Source organism: Panulirus ornatus, chromosome 4, assembly GCF_036320965.1.
Source record: "Panulirus ornatus isolate Po-2019 chromosome 4, ASM3632096v1, whole genome shotgun sequence".
Taxonomy (NCBI): domain Eukaryota; kingdom Metazoa; phylum Arthropoda; class Malacostraca; order Decapoda; family Palinuridae; genus Panulirus; species Panulirus ornatus.
In genome coordinates, this window is record NC_092227.1 from 88,793,890 (window position 1) to 88,811,511 (window position 17,622).

The 17,622-nt window shown below is 44.7% G+C and overlaps 1 protein-coding gene across 1 annotated transcript in view; it reads right to left on the reverse strand.

Annotated features, from left to right (window-relative positions):
- Window positions 1-531: 531 nt before the first annotated feature.
- LOC139764621 (uncharacterized) overlaps window positions 532-17,622 on the reverse strand; it is an 81,798-nt gene continuing 64,707 nt past the window's right edge. The window contains exon 3 of the mRNA XM_071691471.1: window positions 532-1,941. Within this exon, the coding sequence (XP_071547572.1) occupies window positions 1,501-1,941 (441 nt within the window). The 3' untranslated portion in view covers window positions 532-1,500. The remainder of the gene's footprint in view (window positions 1,942-17,622) is intronic.

Here is a 17,622-nt window from a genome sequence, read left to right on the forward strand (position 1 = left end):
ATGTAGATAACACTGTTATCATCTATGTAGATAAATCTGTTGTCTCACCCAACTTCTGACGTCACTTGTATCATCGCAAAATTTAGTATCTTTCCTTAAGAATAAATAAAAACTTGAAAAGTTTTCCATTAACACTTGAGGTTGTCCTTAGCAGGATGGTTGAGGCCGTCCCTAGCAGGATGGTTGAGGCCGTCCCTAGCAGGATGGTTGAGGCCGTCCCTAGCAGGATGGTTGAGGCCGTCCTTAGCAGGATGGTTGAGGCCGTCCCTAGCAGGATGGTTGAGGCCGTCCCTAGCAGGATGGTTGAGGCCGTCCCTAGCAGGATGGTTGAGGCCGTCCCTAGCAGGATGGCTGAGGCCGTCCCTAGCAGGATGGTTGAGGCCGTCCCTAGCAGGATGGTTGAGGCCGTCCTTAACAGGATGGTTGAGGCCGTCCCTAGCAGGATGGTTGAGGCCGTCCCTAGCAGGATGGTTGAGGCCGTCCCTAGCAGGATGGTTGAGGCCGTCCCTAGCAGGATGGTTGAGGCCGTCCCTAGCAGGATGGTTGAGGCCGTCCCTAGCAGGATGGTTGAGGCCGTCCCTAGCAGGATGGTTGAGGCCGTCCCTAGCAGGATGGCTGAGGCCGTCCCTAGCAGGATGGTTGAGGCCGTCCCTAGCAGGATGGCTGCGGCCGTCCCTAGCAGGATGGTTGAGGCCGTCCCTAGCAGGATGGCTGAGGCCGTCCCTAGCAGGATGGTTGAGGCCGTTCCTACCAAGATGGCTGCTATGTCAAACATTCATTTCGCGTATTGTTTCCCTGAAGTCGTTTTCAGTCATTAGTCTTATAGTCTTAGTGATGTTATCTAAGTGAACTACAGTCCTTCATTTATGTATCTTCTTCGTACGAATTATATTTATCTGCCACTTTGTTTCTATCACAAAAAGACAATGAATATCACCAACATTTTGTGACATCATTATAGAATTATCATAACAGAATGTGTTTTAAGGTTACTAAACACACTTTCAAGAAAGTCTTGTTATGCAGAATTAGGTTTTTCAATCCTTCGTTGGGTATTAACGAGTTGGGTATTAACAAGTTGGGTATTAACAAGTCACAAAGTAATTCTCGACAGTTTTGGTTCGTCTGTGCATTAGACTGGACAACCCTTGTATAGTTCTGGACCTGTGACACTTGTATTTGTTTATTTTGCTGTTCTGAGCTGAGCCGGATCAAATTAGCTCAGTACCCCAAGCTAAATTAGCTTCATCGCATTGTTGTCAGGTATGAAGATAGCTTCGGGAGAGCTTTCATCTTCGCTACATATCTGGAAACACAGGTGTGTCGTACCAGACTATCCTCTATACTACATACCTGGAGACATAGGCCTGCCGGACCAGATTATCATCTTCACTACACACTTGGAGACCCAGGTCTGCCGTACTACACGCCTGGGTACAAAGGTCTGCCGGACCAGACTATCATCTTCACTACACACCTAAGGACAGAGGCAGCCCTACACTAGGCCACGGTGGTCACCATAGATATCTCCATCTCATCGTCGTCGTCAGGGACAACCAGATGAACCTGGATAGATGGCGCCGTCATCTGCTGGTGTTTGCGTTGGTGCCGGGGTTCGGCAGGGGGGTTCGCTGGTTCCTTCTTTTTCTTCTCACTGCCCTGCTTTCTCCTCTTGCCGCTGGCCACAGTGGAGGTGGCTCGGGAGAAGCAGAAGGATATGGCTGTGGCCGCCGTGTGGCGCTCGCTCCGACCTGACCTCCTTATGATGATCATCAAACCCAGGAAGTAAAGGGTTAGCACCACGGCCACGTACCAGAGGGCGTGGCGCTGGGCAGCCGCATGCATCTTGTTCATCTGGCGGTGGACGAGGAGCCGGTGGGGCGTGGCACTAGCGTTCCCCTGGCACTGGCACCACAAGTCCTCCAGCGACACACCAGACATCTGCAACACAACAACATGACTGACGCAACAAACAACAACAACAGTGATTATATGAGCGAGGCTGACATATAACATGGAATAATAATAATGATAATAATGATAATAATGATAATAATGATAATGATAATAATAATAATAATGATGATAATAATAATAATAATAATAATAATAATAATAATAATAATGATAATGATAATTATAAGTGCTGATAAGTGATTGAGTGCTGTCAATGGATTGAACCAGGGCATGTGAAGCGTCTGGGGTAAACCATGGAAAGTTGTGTGGGGCCTGGATGTGGAAAGGGAGCTGTGTTTTCGGGCATTATTGCATGACAGCTAGAGACTGAGTGTGAACGAATGGGGCCTTTGTTGTCTTTTCCTAGCGCTACCTCGCACACATGAGGGGGGAGGGGGTTGTTATTCCATGTGTGGCGAGGTGGCGATGGGAATGAATAAAGGCAGACAGTGTGAATTGTGTGCATGTGTATATATGTATGTGTCTGTGTGTGTATATATATGTGTACACTGAGATGTATGGGTGTGTATATTTGCGTGTGTGGACGTGTATGTATATACATGTGTATGGGGGTGGGTTGGGCCATTCTTTCGTCTGTTTCCTTGCGCTACCACAGGTGCCAACACCAACCCTTGTGGCACTCCACCAGTGACATCCTCCCAACATGTATAGTCTCCATTAATCACTATGACGAACAGCCTCCCCTGATAACCATCATGAACAGCCTCTCCCCTAATCACCACGATGAACAGCCTCCCACTAACCACTGTTTTCATCTCTCTGCCAATCAAACCTTCCCTGATCTGTGTTTACACTCCCCCCCCCCCCCCTTCAGTTGTATTTGCCAGATGTCTCATTTCTGCCAACACCCCAGTATGTAGCACCTTATCAAGTGTTACCGAATACCCAAGAAAAGACAGTCCATGCATCTATCTCATCTCTGTATTATTCTGACCATCATTAAAACTTTCACTGTGATCAAAGATGTTCTAATATACTTCACTGAATAATTTCAAACTTTCTGGCACACAAAGTCAGGGACGCGGGACTTAAAAGTTCAGAGGATGATCTCTCCTGTTCTTGTATACTGGGACATCATCTGCATATTTCCAATCCCTCGGGACAATCCCTCGTCTTGTCGACTCTGAATATTATGGGTAAAGAGCCAGCAGGTCTGTGCCACACTCCCTCAGTGCCCCACTTGGCAACATTCTGTCTGTCTGCTGCCGGGGCTTCAGTATTATCCAGATCTCTGGACACTTCAGCAATATCCTCTTCAACAACAACAACAGTTTTCTCCAACCTTTGTCCACAGGGATAACCGTCCACCTCCGGAAGCTCTCTGTCCTCCTGTAAATATTGGTTCAGATTTATCCTTTTTTACTTCATATATTTCTTGCCCTTCGCTCGCCACCTTCCCCACCACCAGCCTGTACTCGCTTCAATTGCTCCTTAACTTTCAACTTGTCCAGAATCAGATTATGAAACTTTATTGGGTCATCTCAATCACATTTACAACTTATTCCTCACTCTATCTCTCCTCCTCCCTCCTATCCTTACTATTTCCATCTGATGTGTACGTTTCATAAGCCAGTATATCAAGGGATCTTCTGTACCTTCTCTATCACAAGTCTCTCTTGTTTATCACATCTTCACATCTACTGACCTGTGTCCAGTTACCTCAGGCATGTCCTTATGATCATTGATCCAGGACCCACAAATCTTCACATGACAGATACACCCTACATAACAGTACGCTCCAGTATCTATGATGTTCGTTCAAAATCTTCACCACTTTGTACTAGTTAGTACAACCCTTCTCCACTGTCAGCCCTAGTAACTGTTTCATCCACTACTTAACCCCACCTGACCCCTACCTGACCCCTGGTGGTCCACAAGCAACATTCTTAACCTCCAGTGTTGTCTGGGTAAAGACCAGAGACAACAGTGGTAGATCGTCCTCCTTGTTCCTGCCACAGTACACTGGTGAAGGTCACACCACTGTACCACTTCCACCATCATTTCACTCTAACATTATCCTCCCAACCTTCCAGCCATCAGCCACCTCACACTTCAGGTCATCCACCACAGTAAGTGTATTTTCTCGTCTGTTTACACAATCATCGTTGAAACCTTATATCATTTGTCTATTTTGTCTATCGTATTCAATCTCTGTGCTGCTCGTGTTCCAGACAACATCTGTGTCCTTCCTTTCTTCACACAGCTCTAGCACCTTTCCTGGGAAACCTTCTGTGTGTGTTGTGAAAGTACGCTTTCAGACCTCCTGTCCACGTCCAGTATCCCGGCCAGCCACTCATCCTGCAGGACAAACCCTCACAACCTTTTTATCAGTTTCCAAGTCCCCAGACGGCAGGGACGGCTTACTGAGTCCCTAGAAGGCGAAGAAAGCTTAAAGCATCAATTACTTATTTCGTAAAATTGTCCATGACTAATGTTGATGAGTTACACACACACGCACACACACACACACACACACACACACACACACACACACACACACACACAAGAGAGCAAGGAAGGAGTATAATGTGATAAGACAAGAGGAATAGAGAAACTTTATAAAGACTATTACAGACAAGGCAGGAGACAACCCAGAACTTTTCTGGACATTCATCAAGAGTAAATTGTCAGTTACAGAACAGCTAATATGGCTCAGGGATTCAGAGGGAAGGGTTGTAGAGGATAATGTAAGGATATGTGAGGAACTGAATGACAAGTTGAAGTGTTTTCACAGTGGGAGACACTATAGCCCTAACACCAGTGGGATGGAGTGGGGAGGAGAAGGTCTTTGAAACTACCGAGATATCTAGGAAAGACATAAACAGACTACTAAAGGGTCATAAGCCACACAAGGCTCGCGGTCCTGATGATATATCTGCACATGTGCTGAGAACGTGTGCAGCAGATACGCTCGACACACCGGTGACCTGATATGTGGGTCAGAACGTCGCTTGAGCAAGGTAGCCGCCAAGGAAATGGAAAATGACCAACATCAAACCTGTCCCTAAGATGAGACCAGGAAGATATGATGAACTACAGACCGGTCTGTCTGACCACTGTGGTCTCTTGGGTACTGGACAAGATTACCAGAAAGTATATGGTTGACCAACACTTGCAGAGAGGGAGACATTTAAGCGAAGGAAAGTACCACTACCAGGGACGACTATGTGTAACAAACCTCCTAGATTTTTATGAGAGTGAGCTCTGTGTTAGACAAAGGAGAAGGTTGGGCACAATGTCTATATTTGGACTACCAGAAAGCATTTGACACTATATCACATGGGAAGCTGGTAGAAAAGATGGACCTTCTGAGAGGAATAAGGAGAAGTCGACCTTGATGGATGATCTTAGTGGAAGAGAACAGAGGACACGTGTCAGGGAAGCCACTTCGAAATACGTTGAGGTCAACAGTGGCGTACCGCGGGGTCTGATCCGGGCCATCCCTGTTCTTGATCTATGTCAGGGACGTGCCAGAAGGATTGAACTTCTACCTAAACATGTTTGCATATGATGTCAAGGTCACCAAGGAAGTGGAAGACGGAGGCAATTACATCAACCTACAATGGAACTTCGACAAACTCAAGAGTTGTTCTATTATGTGGTTTATGAAATTCAACTCACGTAAATATAAAGTACTGAGGATGGCACACAACGGAAGAAGAGCTCGAATCATCATCATTATGAAGTAAGATATAATCTGTAGGAATCTTAACTTGTCGAAAGGGTTACACTACAGGAGGAGAGTAATGGAAACAAACTGTCTTGCTGGTAAATATATGAATAGCTTTCAAGTATATGGATAAGGAAATATTCAGGCAGCTTTTCACATACTTCATGTGGCCACAACAGGAATATGCTTTTCAGTTTTGATCGTTGTATACAAAGGAGGACAATAAATTAACAGAGAAGGTTCAGAGGAGTGCAACAATGTTAGTGCTAGAATTAACATAACTGAGTTACAGGGAAGACTGAGTCATAACTTTGTCCACCAGGAAAGAGAGAAGGTTTTGTGATTTCATTGTAATCTTAAAGTTTTTAGACCAATATGATGCTGCAGTGAACAGTTCCTGGAAAGATACAGGGATAGAACAACCAAAAGTCTTAACATGAAATTATGCAAGAAACTTCGTAAAGATATAAGAAAATTACTTTTCTGGAGTGAACCTGGCATGGCAGATGACTGGAATAAATTGATTGATGAAGCTGTGACTGTGGACAACCGGGTATAAGATTTTGATGAAACATGATAGAGAATGTTAAGATGGGGTCCACGAGTGTACAACTCCCTCCCCGTACAGTAAGATTGGACAATGGCACACACACACACACACACACACACACACACACACACACACACACACACACACACACACACACACACACAAACAAACAAACAAACAAACAAACAAACAAACACATTAAAGAGCTGAGGAAAGTTATCAACTTTAAACATTATTTCCAGTTTAGAGGGAGAAGGGTAGACCATAGTGGGGGGGGGGGGGGGGAGGAGGTACCAGGGGTTCCTCCCTCACCCCCTCCTACCCACCACTCCCTCCCACCCTCCTCACACCAGGAACTGACATCAATCACTGTCATAGCCCGAGAGAGAGAGAGAGAGAGAGAGAGAGAGAGAGAGAGAGAGAGAGAGAGAGAGAGAGAGAGAGTATAAAACATGTATCATCTTCTTTTCTTCATAACTTAAGGGAACATATGTGAGCTGTTCCTTCGAGAGCTGATAACAGCAATGTCAATATGAACAGATAACGATAGATAAAGATAATATTAGGTTAGGTTAGGTTAAGTTAGGTTAGATTAGGTTAGGTTAGGTTAGGTTAGGTTAGGTTAGGTTAGGTTAGGTTAGGTTAGGTTGCTCTGTCTGGTTATAGTCTTAGCTTCTTTAGTTATATTTGTGGGTTGTTGGGTCGGTTATATTCTGTTTCTTACGTTATATCCTTTGTTTTGGTTATGCTGTGTATTTGGTTGGTAACCTTCCTCGTTTGTTTGGTTGTATCATGAGTATATCTGATATATTCTGGACTTGTCTGGTTATATTCTTAGTTTGTCTCATTTTGTCTATTTCTTCGTCTTTAATCTTTGTTTGTTTGTTTCTTTGGCTATATTACTAGTTTCTGAGGTTATATTCTTCTTTTTGTTTTATTCTTTGGTTATATTTAAAGGTTTGATTGGTTGTGATTTTACGTAATTGTTTTTGGTTGGTTGGTATTATAATGTTGTTAGTTATATTGTTTGGTTATGCTATTTGCTTATATTGTTTGGTTATGTTATTTGTTTATGTTGTTTGGTTATGTTATTTCTTTATATTGTTTGGTTATGTTATATATTTGTATTGTTGTATACTTGGCTTGTTTGTTTTTCGTCTAATTTTGGTCATTTCGTGAGGAACTCATATTGTCTCTCTCTGACTTTCCTGTGATTCATATATTTACATAAGGTACTCACACAGTCTGTGTAGGGTTTAACTTACACACACACACACACACACACACACACACACACACACACACACACTTCCAATAAACCGTTCCTTATTTATCTATTTACGTGCACAATGGTGTTAGTAGAGGGATGACGTCAGTGGACCACACGCTGAAATTCAATATTGCAGGAAACCTTCATCCCTTCCGGCCTGTTGTGTATAAGTAGGGGCAGGGAGGAGGGTGATGGGGAGGGTAGGGGGAGGGTGACTGGTAGGGCAGGGGGAAGGTGATGGGGAGGGCAGGGTGGAGGGTGAAGGGGAGGGCAAGGTGGAGGGTGAAGGGGAGGGCAGGGTGGAGGGTGAAGGGGGCCCGTGAATGATATTCATCATTTGGACTTACGTCTGGATGTGACAGTTGTTGGGAGTTTGGTAAAAGTTGGGAGCTGGTAGACCTCAGACACACATGAAATGTCTAGTGTGTTGTCACTCTCAATATATCCAAATGTTAAAACATTGTACACTTATAGGATAGTGGAGCAGCAGGTAATGCCAGGGACAGACGTGGGAAGAGTGAACACTGTGCCTTAGCATTAGTATAAAGAAGTGTGAGTTGCTAAGATAGACGGTTCAATATTTACAAACTTAAGGCAGGATCAACACTTGAGTATTCAAATATAACACCAGAATTAATCTTGTTTGTGTGGAAACGAGATTGTGTGATCTGTTCTGGAGGTCAAATTACGATGTTTGAATACAGAATCATGTATGAAGAAGCAGCAAGACCAGGTGATCATGACTTCATTATTAACAAGAAGGAAACATGAGACACATAACAAACACCTGTGGTCACGTTTATAAAGAAGCTATTTGATGTATTTAAGAAGGAAGACAGTAGTTGACACCATTACAGGTGGAATTACAGAAGCTGAAGCATTGAGGTGATTATCATTACAATGCCATGCGATGAAACACAAGAAGTGAAGGAAAGTTTTCTGTAGACGCTCAAAAGATTTGCGTCTCCATGACTCTCCATCACCACAAGGATCCACAATGAACTTCCCATCACCACAAGGATCCACAATGAACTTGCCATCACCACAAGGATCCACAATGAACTTCTCATCACCACAAGGATCCACAATGAACTTCTCATCACCACAAGGATCCACAATGAACTTCTCATCACCACAAGGATCCACAATGAACTTCTCATCACCACAAGGATCCACAATGAACTTCCCATCACCACAAGGATCCACAATGAACTTCCCATCACCACAAGGATCCACAATGAACTTCTCATCACCACAAGGATCCACAATGAACTTCTCATCACCACAAGGATCCACAATGAACTTCTCATCACCACAAGGATCCACAATGAACTTCTCATCACCACAAGGATCCACAATGAACTTCCCATCACTACAAGGATCCTTACTAAACTTCCCATCACCACAAGGATCCACACTGAACTCCCACATAATCAGTACTTTACTGTCTCTTTGAAGGTTAGGTTGTCTCACTGTTATGTACTTATTTGCCTTGCGTCATGACCCCACCTTGTCTTGCGTCATGACCCCCCTTGCCTTGCGTCATGATCCCACCTTGCCTTGCATCATGACCCCACCTTGCCTTGCGTCATGACCCCCACCTTGCCTTGCATCATGACCCCACCTTGCCTTGCGTCATGACCCCACCTTGTCTTGCGTCATGACCCCACCTTGTCTTGCGTCATGACCCCACCTTGTCTTGCGTCATGACCCCCCTTGCCTTGCGTCATGACCCCACCTTGCCTTGCGTCATGACCCCACCTAGTCTTGCGTCATGACCCCCCTTGCCTTGCGTCATGACCCCACCTTGCCTTGCGTCATGACCCCACCTTGTCTTGCGTCATGACCCCACCTTGTCTTGCGTCATGACCCCACCTTGCCTTGCGTCATGACCCCACCTTGCCTTGCGTCATGACTGTACTTGCCTTGCGTCATGACCCTACCTTCTCTTTAAGGAAAATTATTTCCAGTTTCGTGGAATAAAAACGTTAGAGTGATATTTCTGATCATGTGTCAGGATGTTAAATGGACCAGAGAACCACGGTATGAACCAGCTGAACCCAGACTGTCTTGTCCAGCTGTGGCTGAGCTGGACCAATGTTCCGTTCCTTCCACAACAATCTGTTCTTTTTCAACCACTGAGTCATTATAACTTTTCTCTCTGGTTAACTGTACTGGTTAGTCTCTCGACCTCATCATGTATGGAAGTCCATCTCTAGTTTACTTTATTTCCTTATATTCCGTAAACGGCCCTTCGTTTTCCGTACTTCCTCGTGTTCCATGAATAACTCCTCGTTTTCTTTACTACCTCATATTCTATGAATAGCTTCTCGTTTACTTTTATTTTCCATGAACGGCCCCTCGTTTTCTTTAGTTCGTATCTCAAGTACAGACCCTCGTTTTCTTTTGTTCTTCATATCTCATGAACGGCCTTTCGTTTTCTACAGTTCCTGGTATTCCATGACCGGTCACACGTTTTCCTCATTCTTTCCTGATCACTTTCCTGGCTGACTGCATCACCTCCCTCCCCACCTGCCCCGCCACCTACACCACCTCCTCCCCTGCAGCGCCTCCACAGGGATGTCGCCTCCCTCCCTGCGCCCCAGCGTGACTGGGGTCTGGCTGGGGCGGGTACCAGAAGCCAGCCCCCTCCCCCCCCCCCCCCCCCCCCCCCCGCCAGCTCTGGCGTGAGGGGCGGGTACGAGAGATGTCAACACAAGAGGTAAGAGCTCCCTCCGTTGGCTGACACCTTCCCCTCCGTGGCCCATCTAGGGCTGCTAGAGCTCCGTCTGGCCTAGAGTGCTCTAACTCCGTCCAGTTCTGGGTTCCGGTACTGTCCTGGACACTCTGTATATGGCTCTAACTCTGTTGCACAGTGCTCTATGTATCACACGGGCCCCATCCCGGCTCTAGCACTGGTCTTTGAGCATTTCTGTTTCTATTTCTTGAGATCTTTTTCACGATCTGTGCCCCAGAACTTGTCTTCAAGGTCCCCTCGATACAACGAACCTTCCACGTATATATTACGTGTTTGTAAAGCGACTTTAACACCACAAGATAAGCGTCCCTAACGCTCTATGGCACAAACATTGTTCCTATAATGGAAATTTGATCATAATAGAGTTCTGTTTAGCTTATATATTTATCATAGATGCATAACTGGTCTTCAGTCAGTAGTTCATCAAGTTTTCTACAGAAGAAGAGGAAGGTTAGGACAGCTATCCATCACCAGCAGGATAGACAGCTATCCCTCACCAGCAGGATAGACAGCTATCCCTCACCAGCAGGATAGACAGCTATCCCTCACCAGCAGGATAGACAGCTATCCCACACCAGCAGGATAGACAGCTATCCCTCACCAGCAGGATAGACAGCTATCCCACACCAGCTGGATAGACAGCTATCCCTCACCAGCAGGATAGACAGCTATCCCTCACCAGCAGGATAGACAGCTATCCCACACCAACAGGATAGACAGCTATCCCACACCAGCAGGATAGACAGCTATCCCTCACCAGCAGGATAGACAGCTATCCCACACCAGCAGGATAGACAGCTATCCTTCATCAGCAGGATAGACAGCTATCCCTCACCAGCAGGATAGACAGCTATCCCACACCAGCAGGATAGACAGCTATCCCACACCAGCAGGATAGACAGCTATCCCACGCCAGCAGGATAGACAGCTATCCCACACCAGCAGGATAGACAGCTATCCCACACCAGCAGGATAGACAGCTATCCCACACCAGCAGGATAGACAGCTATCCCACACCAGCAGGATAGACAGCTATCCCTCAGCAGCAGGATAGACAGCTATCCCACACCAGCAGGATAGACAGCTATCCTTCATCAGCAGGATAGACAGCTATCCCTCACCAGCAGGATAGACAGCTATCCCACACCAGCAGGATAGACAGCTATCCCACACCAGCAGGATAGACAGCTATCCCACACCAGCAGGATAGACAGCTATCCCTCACCAGCAGGATAGACAGCTATCCCTCACCAGCAGGATAGACAGCTATCCCACACCAGCAGGATAGACAGCTATCCCTCACCAGCAGGATAGACAGCTATCCCTCACCAGCAGGATAGACCGCTATCCCTCATCAGCAGGATTGACAGCTATCCCTCACCAGCAGGATAGACAGCTATCCCTCACCAGCAGGATAGACAGCTATCCCTCACCAGCAGGATAGACAGCTATCCCTCACCAGCAGGATAGACAGCTATCCCTCATCAGCAGGATTGACAGCTATCCCTCACCAGCAGGATAGACAGCTATCCCTCACCAGCAGGATAGACAGCTATCCCTCACCAGCAGGATAGACAGCTATCCCTCACTAGCAAGATAGACAGCTATCCCTCACCAGCAGAATAGACAGCTATCCCTCACCAGCAGGATAGACAGCTATCCCTCACCAGCAGGATAGACAGCTATCCCACACCAGCAGGATAGACAGCTATCCCACACCAGCAGGATAGACAGCTATCCCTCACCAGCAGGATAGACAGCTATCCCACACCAGCAGGATAGACAGCTATCCCACACCAGCAGAATAGACAGCTATCCCTCACCAGCAGGATAGACAGCTATCCCTCACCAGCAGGATAGACAGCTATCCCACACCAGCAGGATAGACAGCTATCCCACACCAGCAGGATAGACAGCTATCCCTCACCAGCAGAATAGACAGCTATCCCTCACCAGCAGGATAGACAGCTATCCCTCACCAGCAGGATAGACAGCTATCCCACACCAGCAGGATAGACAGCTATCCCTCACCAGCAGGATAGACAGCTATCCCTCATCAGCAGGATTGACAGCTATCCCTCACCAGCAGGATAGACAGCTATCCCTCACCAGCAGGATAGACAGCTATCCCTCACCAGCAGGATAGACAGCTATCCCTCACTAGCAAGATAGACAGCTATCCCTCACCAGCAGAATAGACAGCTATCCCTCACCAGCAGGATAGACAGCTATCCCTCATCAGCAGGATTGACAGCTATCCCTCACCAGCAGGATAGACAGCTATCCCTCACCAGCAGGATAGACAGCTATCCCTCACTAGCAAGATAGACAGCTATCCCTCACCAGCAGGATAGACAGCTATCCCTCACCAGCAGGATAGACAGCTATCCCTCACCAGCAGAATAGACAGCTATCCCTCACCAGCAGGATAGACAGCTATCCCTCACCAGCAAGATAGACAGAGAAACAAATGTACACAACACCAGACTTGGCAGTAGACATAAACAAACCTTAGAGAACCAACTGTTGTTTGTTGTGCTGAGTTGTGGAACCTTCTCTCTCTCTCTCTCTCTCTCTCTCTCTCTCTCTCTCTCTCTCTCTCTCTCTCTCTCTCTCTCTCGCTCTCACATAATGACAGTTCACGACAATAAACGTTTCAGTCCAGAGGTCATAAGAGGCCTTTATCCTCCTGGCCATTATACTGTGTTAGTCACTTTATTGTCCCTGCTATCTTACCCTGGCTGCCCTCTGTCTATCTTACTGCCCCTGCTATCTTACCCTGGCTGCCCTCTGTCTATCTTACTGTCCCTGCTATCTTACCCTGGCTGCCCTCTGTCTATCTTACTGTCCCTGCTATCTTACCCTGGCTGCCCTCTGTCTATCTTACTGGCCCTGCTATCTTACCCTGGCTGCCCTCTGTCTATCTTACTGCCCCTGCTATCTTACCCTGGCTGCCCTCTGTCTATCTTACTGTCCCTGCTATCTTACCCTGGCTGCCCTCTGTCTATCTTACTGTCCCTGCTATCTTTTTTCGGCTGCCTTCTGTCTATCTTACTGGCTCTGCTATCCTACCCTGGCTTCCTCTGTCTTTAAGTTACTGTTATCTTACACTACTAAGCCGTTGTCTCTGTTAAATCACTGTTAACGGTTATCCCGGACTTCTGTTGTAAATTTCATCTACGATCATTGTTCCGCTACGGACGCAAATGTCTTTTTTAATTTCTTTCATGGGATTACTTTGTCCAATATCGCTATCTTATAGTTACCTGCGAATACATTTCTTGTTAAATATGTCAAGTACTTACATATGCGGAACCATCTGTTTTTCTAAGTATTTCTCACATACATTCTTCAAAGCAAACACCTGATCCACACATCCTCTACCACTTCTGAAACCACACTGCTCTTCCCCAATCTGATGCTCTGTACATGTCTTCACCCTCTCAATCAATACCCTCCCATATAACTTACCTGGTATACTCAACAAAATTATGCCTCTGTACTTTGAACGCTCACATTTATCCCCCTTGCTTTTATACGATAGCACTATGCATGCCTTACGCCAATCCTCAGGCATTTCACCATACATACAATGAATACCTTTACCAACCAATTAAAAACACAATCATCTCCTTTATCAATAAATTCAACTGCCACACAGTCCACTCCAGCCGCCTTGTCACATCTCATCTTACGCACACCACTGTCCATGACTCCATCACTTCGCATCCCACCTGGATCCAAACACCCTATATCTACCACTCTATCATCAAACACATTCAACAGTCCTTCAAAATGCTCATTCCATCTCCTTCTCACTCCATCAAAATGCTCATTCCATCTCCTTCTCACTCCATCACTATCTGTATTCACTTCCCCTTTTGCCCCCTTACCGATGTTCCCATTTGTTCTCTTGTCTTTCACACGTATCTACCTCCTTCGAAAACATCTTATTCTCCCTAAAGTTTACTAATACTCGCTAACCCCAAGTCTCATTTGCCCTCTTTTTGAACCCCTACACCTTCCTCTTGACCTCCTCCCGCTTTCTCTTATTCATCCCCACAATCATTTCCACTCCTTCCCTGCAAGTACCGGCAAAACGGTTCTCTTTTCTCTTTCACTAACATCCCACCACTCACTACCCGTTCTAATCTTCCCACCTCCCACTTTTCACATGCCACATATATATCTTGCACATGCCATCACTGCTTCCCTAAATACATATCATTTCTCACCCATCCCCTTGCTTTATCAATCTCAATATCTCCTGGTATTTCTTCAAACAAGTCTCTTTTCCAAGCTCACTCACTCTCACCACTCTCTTCTCACCGACATCGCTTCCTCTTTTTCGAAAACTTCCAAAAATCTTCACCCCAGAGGATAGTGATCAAACGTCCCATCAGTTGCCACTCTCAGCAAGTTTACATCTAAAAGTCTCTCTTTTACACGCCTATCAATTCATTTGTAATTTAATAATGACCGATGACCATCTCTTCTACTCACGTATACATATGAATATCTTTCTTTTTAAACCAGGTGTTCCCAGTCACCAGTCCAATTTCAGCACACAACTCCACAAGCTATTCACCATTTTCATTCATGACAGTAAATACTTCATCTCTCCCCGTTATACCCTCAACTTCTGCATTACTTATCTTCACTCATACTAGGTCTCTTACAACAAGACTGCTGCCACACCCACTCACCTGCTCCCAAAGTATTTGCCTCTCATGATCTTTCTTCTCATGCACAGGTGCATAAGCATCGATAATCACCTATCTTTCTCCATCCACTTTCAGTTTTATCCATATCAATCTAGAACCTACTTCTTTACACTGTCACACACTCCCACAAGTCGTGCTTCAGGAGTAGTACTACTCCTCCCATAGCTCTTCTCCTCTCACCAACTCCTGACTTTACTCCCAAGACGTTTCCAAACCTGTCTTCCCCTTTACCCTTCAGCATCGTTTCACTCAGAACCAGAACATCCGGTTTTTGTCCTTAAATAAACTACCTTTCTCTCCCCGCTTCTCATCTCGGTTACATCCACACATATTTAGACACCCTAGCCTGAACCTTCGAGAAGGATGACCATTCCCTGCCTGGCTCCTTTCTTTGTTCCTTCTTTTACAAAAATTAAAACACAAGAATAGGGGCGTGGGGGGGGGCCCAGCTCCCTTCTCCGGCCCACACAAGAATTGCGAAGGTGGATTTCTTTTTCCCCTACCCCAGGAATTTATATATATATATATATATATATATATATATATATATATATATATATATATATATATATATATGTATATATATATATATATATATATATATATATATATATATATATATATATATATATATATATTTCTTTCTTTTCTTTTAAACTATTCGCCATTTCCCGCGTTAGCGAGGTAGCGTTAAGAACAGAGGACTGGGCCTTTTTTGGAATATCCTCACCTGGCCCCCTCTGCTCCTTCTTTTGGAAAATTAAAAAAAAAAAAAAAAGGTTACAGTGGTACGCGTGATCTCGTATTTGCTGATGACCAGGAGAAAAATGAAATACGATAATTTCCCAAGTGCACTTTCGTTTTATGATAACACCGTCAGAGGATATACAAGAATGAGATAGAAGACGTGGAACAGTCAGTTGATAAACAAGGAAGAGACGTAGCTGAGACGCCATTGGTAAACAATATATATATATATATATATATATATATATATATATATATATATATATATATATATATATATATATATTTTTTTTTTTTTTTTTTTTTTTTTCTTTCTTTCTTTTAAACTATTCGCCATTTCCCGCGTTAGCGAGGTAGCATTAAGAACAGAGGACTGGGCCTTTGAGGGAATACCCTCACCTGGCCCAATTCTCTGTTCCTTCTTTTGGAAAATTAAAAAAAAAGAAAAAAAAAATGAGAGGGGAGGATTTCCAGCCCCCCGCTCCCTCCCCTTTTAGTCGCCTTCTACGACACGCAGGGAATACGTGGGAAGTATTCTTAATCCCCTATCCCCAGGGATAATATATATATATATATATATATATATATATATATATATATATATATATATATATATATATATATATATATATTGGAGGCATAATCTTGCATACAATAGATGCAGATAACACCTCAGGAGAAATAAATGTGTAGCTGCAAAATCTTTCGTTGATCACATGTACAGACAACCTGACAGAATGATAAGGTAACCAGTAATATATGCAGGAAAAAGTCTGTTCAGTGTTGAATTAATGAAGCAAAATTGACAAAGCTCGTCACAACAGGTCGAGTGGGCCGGGTCCTCTTACATACCTGGTTGACATGTCAGGTCGTAACAATTCAGCTGGATAAAAACATTTTACATACCAGATCTGATATCTCCGGACCACAGTGAAGGTAGCCATAGAATACAGTTATGTTCTGATCAAAAGGTCTTCGATACTATACAAGATTCTGTTATATTTCTTTTATAAAGGCCAGTGTGATGGCTCTCCTTAGCTTTATGTTGAAATAGACACTGTTTACATGGCCACTCCTGACCGAATTATGCTGGTTGACTCTGGTGTTTGACCTACGTAATATACATCACAATCTCTACATGTAATCTTATATACACATCCAGGCACGTCTTCAGAGCTGTTCTTTATCTATTTTTTAAAAAAGATGTTGATAGCTTTTTCATGCAGCCATACCATCAAAACGAACCTAATAAAAGACACTTCTGAAGACGTGCCCGGATGTGTATATAAGATTACATATAGAGATTGTAAAATGTATGACACAAGTCAAACAAGACAAAGCTTAACCACCAGAGTTAACCAGTACAGATATAATGTTAGGAGTAGTCTAGTACATAGCGTCTTGTTTCAACATAAAGTAATAATGTTACGCCTCATTTATAGAGAAAAATGATTATAGAATATTGTCTAATTTCTACAACTTACGATGAAGACAGCTATGTCCTACGGCTACTTTCATTGTTATCTAGTAATATCCCGCGGGAACATAAGGCTATACACAGATTAAACGTCCTCAGAATACATCCTGTTACCAGATCTGAACATGAAAAATAATCCCTTATTATCCTCTACAATTCATCCGCTCCACCTTAAACCACGCCTCTTCCTCCTGTTCAACCACCCTGTGGAGAACGAAAACTAATGTTGCATACCACACATAACAGTGCACTTAGAACAATCCAAGCTGGCCAGCGAGCACAAGCACTCAACACCTGCAGAAAGATCCTCCCACTACAGCCCTACCCACCTCAACATGCTCGGCAGTAAGTTCTTCGCAACAGCACCAGACCTCCTCCCACCCACACCACTCCATAACCAACCACCATCATCCAAGACCCTCCCACCCACACCACTCCATAACCAACCA